This window comes from Poecilia mexicana, unplaced genomic scaffold (assembly GCF_051168715.1).
Source record: "Poecilia mexicana isolate PSO_F unplaced genomic scaffold, ASM5116871v1 scaffold_2, whole genome shotgun sequence".
NCBI classification, from domain to species: domain Eukaryota; kingdom Metazoa; phylum Chordata; class Actinopteri; order Cyprinodontiformes; family Poeciliidae; genus Poecilia; species Poecilia mexicana.
In genome coordinates, this window is record NW_028263371.1 from 18,245,471 (window position 1) to 18,258,646 (window position 13,176).

At 38.7% G+C, this 13,176-nt stretch overlaps 1 protein-coding gene across 1 annotated transcript; it reads left to right on the top strand.

Moving 5' to 3' along the window:
* Window positions 1–2,794: 2,794 nt before the first annotated feature.
* On the top strand, window positions 2,795–11,767 carry tnfaip6 (tumor necrosis factor, alpha-induced protein 6). The gene is made up of 6 exons (XM_014989766.2): window positions 2,795–2,966; window positions 3,602–3,739; window positions 5,276–5,437; window positions 9,741–9,969; window positions 10,372–10,412; window positions 11,321–11,767. Exons 1-6 carry the CDS (start codon window positions 2,867–2,869, stop codon window positions 11,455–11,457), a joined length of 807 nt encoding a protein of 268 aa, XP_014845252.1. The 5' UTR covers window positions 2,795–2,866; the 3' UTR covers window positions 11,458–11,767.
* The last annotated feature ends 1,409 nt before the right edge of the window (window positions 11,768–13,176 follow it).

A 13,176-nucleotide genomic window follows, 5' to 3' on the forward strand; every position in this document is an offset into this window, starting at 1 on the left:
TTTTGTGCACAATACAGAGAGCTTATAAAACAGTAAATAATGAAGCAGCTCCGAGGCAGAGTCAACACATGGGTTTTATACAAAGGATAAGGGATCTAAAACAAGAGAGAGACGGTCTGGCTCCCATGCTGCTGCAGGAAAACAACATCCAACCTTTTGTGTGTATTCCAAACAGGTTCATTTGGTTAGAGTTCATTATAACATGAACAGTAGATGTAGCCTTGTAGTAAAATCTCCCACCACAGCCTTCGTTTTCTTATTGGACACATGGAAACGATGATGAATCCTCCATTTAAAAGGAGTTTTAATATCCAGTATGTCACAATGACGGCGTCTGAGACGGACTTTCCATGCGTGGGTTTCTTTGGGTGAGGTTCTCATAGAGTTAAGAAAGCCCAGTTCACTTCCCCTCCAATCTGGAACCAATTCAGAGCCGTTTACCACCCGGCCCTCTGCATGTCTGTCTGTGCTCTCCCTCAGAGAAATATTACATGTGACAGCTGACGTGCAGCTTTTTAGTTCCATCGCTGAACCCGTTCACTGTGAACCTGAAAAAAACTTCATGTTTTTAATTTTTTGCAGTAACAGCAAAAAAACCAAAACAATTTCTGACAATAAGGTAATCATTTGCAAATGGATGGATTTTTGTTTTTAAAGCAAATTCTATTATAACATTTGCTCTAATGTTTTTTGTTGCTTATTGTTCAATAGAGAAAAGAATTATAATTAGAGATTTAAAAAAAAAATCTCAAAAAGTTGTAATAATGATTCAAATTAAGGATGAAGACATTTTTGTTTCTAACCACCATAAAAGCTTGGTGCCTGTTCTTTCTCAGTATATTTACCTTGGAACTGGGGATGTGGGAGACGTAGACCATCTGGAGAGCTCCACGTTCAGAGTTACATGCTGCGCTCCCCGATGGTCTGGTAAACTGACAAACTATGCAGGGGGGCTGAATCACATCTGGCACTGTTCTTTACAGAAACACAATTTAAAACCCTTTGTTCCCTGGAGTTTATTGGAACCAATGCTATTACCCCCAAATTAGGAGCCTGTTGTGATGAGCAACATGTTGGTTTTCTTTGTCCTAACTATTAGTCATTCTGTATGCTTCATTCATGCTTGCAAAGTTGTTGTGAGTTAAAGATTAGCATCACATTTATCTAGGGATGCACGATATTGGATTTTTGGTCGATATCCAATATGCCAATATACTAAAACTCATTTGGCTGATAACTGATACCAATACCGATATTTGTTTCCTATATCCTACTTACTGAAACTGTGTGGCTTTCTCTACTGTGTAATTAAAACACAGCATTATCTTTGTCAATATAGCCTGCTACCAAATGCAAATGCTAGAAAGGAGGCTGACGTAACACTTTCAACTTATGTTTAATGTCAAATTTATTCTAAGGCAGTGACAACACTCGAACATCGCAAATTTAACATGCTGTGTGCAGGCATCATTTTCACTGGTTTTCAGAAAAATAAAAACAGCTTTTATACTGGTGAGTTATTTTGATGGAATGGTCAAAGTACGATATTACACTTAACAGATAATATCGGCCGATGCCGATAATATTGTGCATCCCTGGATTTAACATTTAATAGAAACAGGCAGCTCAACAAATGTAGCTTGGAAAAACTCCCACATCATTCTCTGGTCCCTTGAAGATTTTGGCTTTTGGCAGAAGAACCTGAAGTGTGGTGGCAACCACGCGTCACCTTCTGCAACGTCAGTCTGCAAGACCACAGCATCCATGTGGTGAAACATGGTGGTGGCAGCATCAGGCTGTCAGGATGCATTTCTTCAGAAGAAACAAGAAGATTGGCAGAGATGATGGGAGGGTTGATGGAGTTAAATACAGGGAAGTCCTGCAGGAAAACCTGTTAGAGAGCATACCTCCAACACCATGTGCGTCAACACAGGGGTTCCTCAAAGCTGTGTGCTCAGTCCCCTACTCTACACGTTCCACTGCTCTGCCGTCCACCAAGCTTGTGGATGACAAACTGAGTGCTCATAACCAACAACAATGAGTCGGCAAACAATTGAAAAGAGATTGTTGCGCAAAAGTCATAACTTATTTCTTAACATGAAAAAAACAAAATAAAAATGTATAGTTTTTCTCAGGTCCAGCCAGTCGCTTACCACTCTACATTAACATATTAACATATTCAGTACAAACTGATAAGCAAAATGTATTAGTGACCATCAGATGTTAATTCAGGTTTTCATACTCTTATAGTTTCCTGCTCCTAGAAGATATTAATCACCTCAGTGGGTAATACATTCATCCGTGTAATCAGCTTTGTGGTTCTTAATGCTTTCTTACATGAGCAAATGGTTGTTTAATTTTTTTTAAATACTTCATCATATCCTGAAGACAAAGTGTTTCATCTATGTAAATATGTGAAAACATTTCATGTTAAAAAAAAAAAAAGCGTTCTTTATGCACATGATTTACAAAACACGGTGAGTTGAACTGAGGACGGACAGGTTTCAGTTTGATTTGCAACAGCAGGAGTCATTTTTAATGTGTCACACTTTAGGAGTTTGAGGATTACCTCGTATACCCCCCCCGCCCCCCCGCCCCCCCACAGCACTTCCCCTAAAACAGAAGTAAAAGCGATAAACTTTATATAGGTAAACAAAAAAAATTATAAATAAATAAATAAATCATCAACAGCCAAACAGGGTGGCTATGAAGAACCCTGGCTGGGTTTAATTATTTCACTCTGCTGGATATTTGCCACCTCCCCTGGGAGGAAGGAGTGTGTATAAAAGGCAGCGGCTGCGGAGCAGCAGGGGACAGAACGGCAGAGAACATCTGCACACAGCAGCTGCACACCGTCAGCCTCAGGATGCACCGCTGGGCTCTGCTCTGGACTCTCGTCTTACTGCTGAAAGAGGCACAGTCGTGGGGCTTCAGAAATGGAATATTTCATAACTCAATATGGCTTGGTAAATATAACTAACACATCCTGACAATGACGTCTAAATATCTGTTTGACAGAGCAGCCTGGAAATTATTCATCTTCAGTGATGAGGTGGAGAATTTAATTAAACCGATCAGACAGATCTCACCATCAGTGATATTACTCTTGTTAATTGTTGTTTTTTTTAACAGTTACTTTCATATTTTTGTAGAAATGTTCTGCTTTTGTGAATACAGCTAAAGCTATTCTCATTTAAAGGCTCATTGTGAGGCTTTAATGGAGCATGAAGGAGTCCAGCAGTTTGTGCCAATCAGTGTGTTATAGCCTGGCTGTGCTGCAAGAGGCCTGTGAATGCATGGAAATGACTTCACCTCGTACCTCTCACAATCCCGAGTAAAGGAACTTCCCAGCTGAAACCTTCTTTCACAACTATTACATCAATCAAAGTAGTTTGTTTTCCTCAGAAAAAAAAAAAAGAGTTTCTCTAAACACTGCTGACTTTCCCACACGCTTCACTTCATGAGAGCGACTCTTTGGAAAATGAGCTCTTGTATGTGTTTCATTGTACTAACTGGTTTGGCTCAGACTCATCAGCAGGGTTTTTTTTTTTTACATGATTAATGTAAATGCCCAGACAGAAGCCGTGTTTCTCTTTGACAGAACAAGCAGCTGGGGTCTACCACCGGGAGTCACGCAAAGGGAGGTATCAGCTGACGTACAAAGAGGCCAAGGCTGTCTGCAAATACGAGGGAGGGACGTTGGCCACCTATGATCAACTGGAGGCAGCGCGACAAATAGGTCTGCAGCCTTTCACTCATAAGCACAACACAAACTCACAGATCGGCGCCTGCATTTTGGTGTTTTTTAAGGCAAACCAGGCTCCTCTGCTGTAAAAACAACAACCTGATTTTTCCTGGTGGTGTGTATTCTCTCTCTGCTCTTTAAAAGGCATCAGATGGAGGAACAGTAGTGACGCAACACGTCCCTTAACCGCTGGAATGCTTTTAGCTCACAGGGGGAGGTTAAAGGTTAATGGGAAGCAGTGTCTTTCCAAGAGTGCAGCAGAGTTCCTGGGCCCAGGCTGAAATTAAAAGGTCTCAAATAAACTGTAAAAGCCTGTTAAGATGGTTTTAGGTTCACTCTAGAAATTGCTGGGTTAAAACTTCTTAATCCAAACACATGGGTTGCAGCATTGGGTCAAAGGTAGAATAGTTTTAACAAGAAATGCACCAGACACTTGGTGGTTTATTTCTCTGATTCTTGCAAAAGGCCTGAACCTCAGCTTCTGATTTTTATTTTCTAAACATAATATAGTGAAATGAATCCTGCAAGTCACTTGATGCCCTCATATTGATATCGCATATTGGTTCAGACATGATGAAATCAATCATTCTGCATGAAACACCATGTACCTCCATGGTGCTCTTTCAGTGGTGTGTGTATGTTGGGATGAAAGGTGTAAAATTCACACGGCTGAAAAGTCAATTTATTTCTGGAACTTTTTGACTAAATGAAACATTGTATAGTTTAAACCCAGATGAATGTTTGTGTTGCTTCTGTTGATCATGTTGATTTTCAGCTTACATATAGGGAAAACAACTTAAAATTAGAATATTACATCAGACCGATCAAAAACTACTTTTAAAAACACAAATATTAATGTAAAGCTTGTTTAAAACAGGCTTAGAGGTTGTTATATTTAAAGGACGTGTATTCTAATTGATTGAATATGACTTTATGTCCGATGGAGTTAGTTCATCAGTGACAATAAGAGTGTTGGCTAACATGATCGAAGGTGATGCTGGAGCGTTACTTACTTACAGCTGCACATGTTCTGTCACTGAAGCTATGAAGAGCTGTGTGACTGTGTGATATTGGTAAGAGTTGTAGTATATAATACATGTGTATTAGAGAAATGCAATATACAGAGGATAAAAAAACGTCTATTTTAGGTGTAGGACTGTTTTTCTTAGAGCAAAAAGGTCTGAGGATCAAATCCTGGCTGTGACATAAAGCTGGGTTAACAAAAACCAGCAGCTTTTCAGAGTGCAGGTAAAATCCTCTGGTTTCCTGCTTATCAGTGGCTACAGTTCAAGGTTTCCAAGGCAACCTTGCAGGAGGTCAGTTTTATAGCTGATTACTGATTGTTATCTAAACCCCCTCCATAAAGAAGAACAAATAAATCTTCAGATGCTCTCCAAAAGACTTTCACAAACTGTTTGTCAAACTGGGCCGTGTTGCTGGAGGTTCTGACAGAAAGCTCTGGACGGTCAGCTCTGAGTGTGTGACCAGTGGTGCTGCTGAACAGAACACGGCGTTTCTTCTCGTTTGCAGGTTTCCATGTGTGTGCCGCCGGCTGGTTCGACAGAGGACGTGTCGGCTATCCCATCGTCAAGGCCGGGACCAACTGCGGCTTTGGAAGAGTCGGCATCGTCGACTACGGATACAGGCTGAACAAGAGTGAGAAATGGGATGTTTACTGCTACAACCCAAACTGTGAGTAAAGCCTTTACTTTAATCCTGATTTTAACAATGTTGAAAGGAGACTTTTTTCTTTTTTTTTTTTTAAGAGTAGCTAAAAAGACGTTTTTTAACTATGTGTATTTTTAAAACCCAATGTTAGGCTCTAAAATGGATTTGAAATCCATTGAAGCCAAACTCATTCGTGAGTGTGATGCTGACGTTTGAAATGCCATCAACACGTGTTGATGGCATTTCAAGGTTAAGCATTTTTTTAAACAGCATCTATAAAGAGATGTTGTAAAGAATCAGAGCATCAAAATTACTGAAACAAAGTCAATCTGGAAACAGAAACCTTTCCAAACTTCCACCAGAAATTACTCCTAGGTGTGTGAAGGTGTTGGAAACGTAAACCCAAAAACATCTGCAGCTGCAACTACTACGAAATGTGCATCTGCAAAGTTCTGACTCAGCACATCTGACGATTGCACAACACAAACTTTCAGACTTTGTAAAGGAAAAAAAAACCCTCTATTATTTCCTCCTGCTTCATCATGTGGAAGGTGAAGAGATGGGTGAAGTTATCAGGACAAGCTGAGCACAACACGATGGTTCCATTAAGGTTGACAGCCCAATTGTGTTGTTGCTGCACTGCAGGGATAAATAAATGTTGTTCTAATGAGTTGCTCATTAGAACAACATCTTAATAACCTAAAGCACAAATGTTCCAGGAAGGCATCCTGCATGCTGAGGCTGTAAACGTTTAGCTTGAGGAAAAAGAAACACAGTGTTTCTCTTTCACATGAAGCTAATTTTGACATCAACATATGGATTGCATTTTAGTGCAAATCTGCCTCAAAGCTGCAGTGTGTAACATTTCTAAAAAATGTTTTCATACGTATTTTTCAAAACAGTTTCAATGGCGTGACATTATAATATGAGACAGATCGTCTATGAAAACATCGATCTCCTCCACATCCACCCTGAGCTGCTACTGCTGTCTGAAGAAATCCACAGCTCCAGACCAAAAACAACCAATCAGAGCCAGGAGGAGGGGCTTAGCGCTGTCAATCCTGCTCATGTACACGCTATTTTGTGGAAAGCCATCTGTCAACATTCATTTTAAAGTAGCACCATAGATTCTTAATTGTATTTTAGTTGAATGATATGTATTAAAAAATATTTTCTATTTGGGTTAGAACTGAAATTAATTGATTAAGCTGAATAGGAAACTCAGTGTGGTAATGGCAGAGAAACACTTTACCGTTCCAGTAAACCTGGTGGCTATGCTAGCTAACATGACAATTCATGGCAGGCTCTGTAGGCTGCAGAATAGTAGAGAGCAAGGGTGTGAGCAGCGGATACACAAGCATGATTAACAGCACTCCTCCTGGCTCTGATTGGTTGTTTCTGACGGGGCAGTGTGTCTCTGCAGTTATTGCTGGGAGATGCCAGAAGAACATGATTGTGATCTTGATCTATCCGCTTCATACTGTCATAACAAACTGACAGCTTTATATAAAAATCTTATTTATATATATATATATATATATATATATATAAATATAAAAGTTACATACTGTATGTTTAAAGATGAATGGGGGAGATTTAGGGATGTTAATGCTCTTGCTACCTGAGCAACTTCAAACAGAGTCTCAGTGACGGAAACTTCTACGTCATAAGCAGAGTCACCACAGGAAGTTGTCATCACTCTAGACGCAAGTCAGACGCAAAGGAAATGATAAAGACAACACGAAAAAGAATATCCTGACTCAAAACCACAAACTGACTCCCACCGATGAGTGATGGTGGTTCAGACCAAGACTAAACCAGCAAAGGAGGAAAAAATGCAGCTGGATAAGATGCCAGAGCGGCAGCTGAGCAAGTCCTGACTGGAAGTCACACATAAGCATTTTTAAAGCCTCCACACCCACAAACAGGACGCAAGCCAAACCGTCAGTGATTACAGAAGCTTGTATTCACCCAGTCAGATTCAATAAGCGCTTGTAGCAAATTCTCAGAATCTCGGTTCAGGTTTATATTCACACAAATTGATATAAAACAGGTTTTCATGGACCGATCACTGACAATGTAGCCATCAATCCCCTGACACGATGAAACAAACCTAAAACCAGTGATGCTACCAACATGGCCGACAGCAAGAAATTGCTTTTCCTTTGGTTTGCAACGATCGCTGCTGATGATGTGCAGCAGAGTTGGCTCTTTTTCACACATGTTGGGCAGCGTGGACGTTTCCACAGCCAAGTCCAAAACAATGGAGGTTTTTATAGTTGTTGGCTGATTGGCGACACTTGGAGGATGAACTAGGAAATAATGGCACACTCCAGAAAGATACGATCATTATTAATACATGCAAGTGTAATTAATGAAACATGATAAAAGTATATGCATAGCGGTAAAGAAAATACCTTTAATAAGAATGAATTTACCTTTGAAGGACCACAGGGAATAATTTCTGGTGTGGTTATATTTAATGGAGCAGAAAATGATTCTGGATTCTACCAAGGAATCTCATGTATACTTTATTTTTTCACCTGTTACATTTTGATTTCCTTTCTTTACTCTATATTACAAATAGCACTACAAATGCTATTAATGAACATGACACTTGCACATGGGTATTTGATATTTATATTTGGATATTCATAAATACCGTTACAGAACCATTATGTTCAGCAAAAACATTCATATTTTGCAACTTTCCAATAAATGCTAATGTTACTTATTTCAGATGATTTTTTTTTTGTGAATTTCACTCACATAAACACATTTCTCTAAATAAATGTAAAACTATATTAGGGATAAAATAGTTTGTTATTTTTTAAAAAAATGTATGCGTGTTTGTGCAGAACATAAAAAACTTTTCCTGGCAAGTCTTTTTATAACCAGCTTTCACGTAGTTGTTGTCATGGAGACATGCCTTACCATCCTGCTCAGAATAATGGCTGTTGATGAAATAAAACAGACTTCTGTGTCATATGATATTTACAGTTCACACAGAGCATATAACCACAAAGTACTAATTAAATGTTCTTAGAAACTCTTCTCAAATATGAAAAGAGAATTTTTACATTAAAAATAACTGTAAACTCTTTTTATAGGAAGTTACAGAAGTTCATAGGAATTTTAGTAACTAAAATTATATTTAGATAAAACAAGTTTTTTACTCCTTACCTGCTGACTGAAGGCCCTGCTTGGACATGGCTGCTGCTCAGGTCTTCAGGTTTTCTGTGTTGCTCTGATCTTTTTCAATTTTTTTTCCCTGAAAGCTTTCGAACTAAAAAAAAAAAAAGTCACTGAAATGATCTTTGAAATTGCAATCTATTTACAAATTTAAGCATTTGTTGATTTTCAGAAAAGTCCAGAGCTTGTCTCAACAGAGTACAATTATCATTTTTAAAGGTGAAGAAGTTTTCAAATGAGCAAAAATACTTCAGTTTAATCAAGACTGAAGAAAAATACATCAAAAATTTGACATGAGACAATTTTTTCTTAAATTCCCCAAATCTTGCAGATTGTTTGAATAATTTCTTAAAGAAGCTTGGCTTTTTAAGGCTATTCAAAATGTGGAAATGACATAATGTCTCAGTAAAACTAAGTGCAAAATAAATAAATAACTGAATAAAACTCACTTGGCCCTACCACACTAGATCTGCATTCATTCTGCTTAATCGATGGCGCTCTCTAGTGGTGAAACTCAGCAATTGCAGCTGTGATTCTCACCTGAAGTGCATTTCCTGACCTCAATTCAAATCTCACTTCACAGGCAGTCGGGGCTTTCTTCCATTCACTTGGATTCATCCAGTAGAAATTCAACCAGGCCAATCAGCGAACAGAAGAAGTTGTGAACAATGATGTCAATTTTCTGCTCTGTTTTAGAATTGTAGTCTGCCTGTCGTTTTAGCAATGGCAGCAATGAAAGTGAAAAAAGCTTAGTATGTGTTGACCATACTTCCATATGTTGAATCAACATATCTCTTTACAATGGAGAATGGTTGTTCACAGTGCAGGTAATATCTGGTAAGCTTAATTCATAGCATCTAAGTGGCGCACTACATACTTCACAAACGTTAGCAATTGTTAGATAAGATTTTAAACTTAAACAGAGTCCAGGAAGCAATCACTTCTCAGAAACCAAGAATATTTCTCTGCATTGCAAAGAAACAGTCCCAACACAAGTGTGTACAAGTTTATCACAGGAAATGTGATTAACTTTCTCAGGCAAAAGCTACATAGCTAAAGATCCTATTTGCAGCGAAACTACTAAAGATAGTAGTCTTTAGTACTAGTTTCATCGTGTCTCCCATGTTCCCGACAGCCAAGGAGTGTGGCGGCGTTCTGACTGAGCAGCAGAAGATCATTCAGTCGCCCGGTTTCCCTGAGGAATACCAGGACGAGCTGATCTGCTACTGGCACATCCGGGTGCGTCTGGGTCAGAGGATTCGCCTTCACTTCCTGGAGCTGGACGTGGAGGAAGACACGTCCTGCCTGGCAGATTACCTGGAGGTGTACGACAGCTACGACGATGTGTCTGGCTTCGCTGGGAGGTGGGTGTCAGTCTGAGCAGTGCTTCAGCAGTTTATGGGTTAACCTGTGTGGAAACGGGAACAAACATAACAATGCCAAAACCAAGTATTTTTGGTCTGTGGTGCAAACATCTTGGTAGAGTTGAAATAAGACAAAACTAACTTACACATAACTTTTCAGCAAGACATGGGAGCTTATTTTAAGTCAATAATATTCCTTCAAAGTACAAGTTCCACTGGCAGGTTTTTTCACTTCGAACAAGGGAAAAATGTCTTGTTATTGAAGTGATCTGCCAATGAAAGGTAGTTTGAACACAAATGCTCGCCACAATATTCAGATATTACATACAAAAAACATAAATTCTTGTCCTACAGTGGCATTCCTGTCTTTACTTTTATCATTTTTCTTATACCCTTCTCCAGATTCTGTGGTGACAATTTACCGGATGACATCATCAGCACAGGTGAGCTGCCATCATTATCATTTATATGTGACAGAAACAGTTTGAACTCTGGTTAAACTGAAGTATTTGTGTAACTGCTGGTTCATTTCCGTTATGTTTTTCTCATTAAACAAACAAAATCGTGACAATTATAGTTGAATTCTTCTCAATTGAATGACACATATATATATATATATATATATATATATATATATATATATATATATATATATATATATATACATGAATAAAATTTGAATGATTGATAACCTAAATGTAGTTTTTCTATTTGATTAAAATGTTGGGTGGCTATTAGAACTCAACACATGTTTGTCTAAGTTGTTTGTTTAATGATATTACAATTTTAAATATTTTCCAAAAACCCTTTCCTTATTTTCCTCATATGGCACAACTTAGAACTGTTTCATGCGCCTCACTGGATTGTCAGTCTTGCAGGTTTGTTCTTTGCTCTAGGGCTCCCTCTAGAGTTGTAGAAACAGGAAATAAGCAAACAAAAATTACCTAGTTTCCTTTGACATTAAAATCTCTACGACCGCATACTAGGGCCATTATATATACAAAAAATTACAAGGTAAATTTCCGCCAAAATGCCTAAATTCTTATGAATGTTTTAGATTAATATCAGAAACTTTATAGAGAAACCTTGATTCCCCAAGTTATTTTTCTAGAAAATTTCTGAGATCAATCTCAAAATTTGAGTTTTCTTCTAGCAAAGTTTTGACTTTTCAAACTCAGAAATTTCCCGCGGACGACATGGCCACCGCTGTATTGCAGGAGAAGATATAGATAAACAATCATTTCAGGTCCCCCAAAGCAAATTAGAAACGCTAAGTTCCATTTCATTAAGTGCAGATTTGACTGGCAGAAGTTTCAAAGCGTTGATCAGACCGGTCTCTGCTGTGTTTCAGGAAACGTGATGACCCTGAAGTTCCTCTCTGATGCTTCAGTAACAGCTGGTGGATTCCAGTTACAATATGTTGCTTTTGATCCGTCGGCCGGCCCACAGAACCATACCCACAGCTTTCCCGCCGTTCCTCTTCACTGATGTCACTCTGTTGCTTTATTTAAATTGATGGTTACCTCATCTGATGGAATGAAGAAGAAGTCTTATTGGTTTTCTAAATTAACAATACTATGAAATAAACGTTCTTTCTTTACTACTACTATTTCCCACTTGCAGGACTCAAGACTTACAAAAGATTGTATCTAAAAGAAGACTAAAATGGTCAGCTAACTAGAGATGATGTACATCAAAAAGACCAAGTGACTGTCCATCAGAATGCTGATACATTATACCAAGAAATACAACAGAAAGATGTGAAACTAATTAAAGATGTTATTTAGTTGTTGCTAAATGCTGGATTGGTTTAGTACTTTAGCATTAGATGTTGCTAAATAACAAGTTGGTTTCGTGCTTTAGTATTAGCTACTGCTAAAATACCATGTTGGTGTAATGTCCGGTTCAGTTGCTGACCCGGACATTACCTGAAGTGTCAAAAGACACAGTTTTTCAAAGGTTTGATTTATGAAATAAAGTGACTCAAGATGGACCAGATGGATGGTCTCATGGGTGGACCAGTAACTGGTCCAAAGCTTCAAGCTGGACAAGAGGAAGGTGGGGTGGTGTGAGGATGTTTAGCTAACATAATCCAGCCGATCCAAGAAGCTACACTGATAGCTCCATCTCCAGTTCTCCAGCAGAGATCATGCTTTGCCAATTATTTGTTAAGGAGGTGCTATTATGCATTTTCCATGATCATAGTTCGTTTTTATATCACAATCAAGTAAATGTTAAATCAGCTGAACTTGTTTAGAACTTTATCAGGTTCAGAGGTCTCCAAGGTGTTTCACACTACATCCAGTTATTCCTATTCACACACCGATGGTGGCAAGCTGCTGGTTTGTAGCCACAGCTGCCCTGGGGCAGTCTGACAGAGGTGAGGCTGATCTTAAAGTGTCTCATGTTTTTCCTACAGTAAATGTTCCTATTTACAGTAATGACCTGACAGGAAACACAAACATAGTGGAGAGCAGCACCAATACTATAGTTTCCCAGTGAGCAATCAAAAACATTAGAAATCCTACTTATGCCTTAAGCGCCCTCCACAGCCACTAGGGGGCAGCAGATGACTGAATAGTGGAGGCTATAACGTTACTGCCAGAAGTGGCCACCCCACATGTTGGAGCGTCTTTCAAAGTTACTGAAACACACACGTACCAACACATAGTACGTCTTTATATCTTCACAGGAACTTTGCATTGACTTCCATTCATCTTTTTAGCCTAACCCTGACTCAGACCTTAAACCTTACCAGTACACACCTAACTAGGGTTGCCACCTTTCAGAAATCAAACTAAAGGACGGCCACCACATCGTGTCATCCTACTCCCATGTGGCGGGATGTCCGCTGCAGTAATAGACATTATTTTATGACAGTGTTTTTTGTCTTTAAAAAGTGATCCATAGAGCAACAACTCATGCATAGAGGTCGGTTAGAGTGCCCCCAAACTGTACTCCAATCAGAGTAGTATACTTTAAATACGTTTAATTAAGCAAGTGTTAATAGTATTTGGTAAACCACTGAGTAACTGATCAAAACACTTGATTTAATATTCAAAATGTGTCCTCAAACAACTAAAAATATAAAAGTTATGTGAACATTCTGATATTTTACAGAGTATTACCAAAATATTTATATAAATAAGGAGTTAGGTTTGGAGGCTGGTTCTAGACCAAATTCACCACAGGGGCCAGGATAGTCAG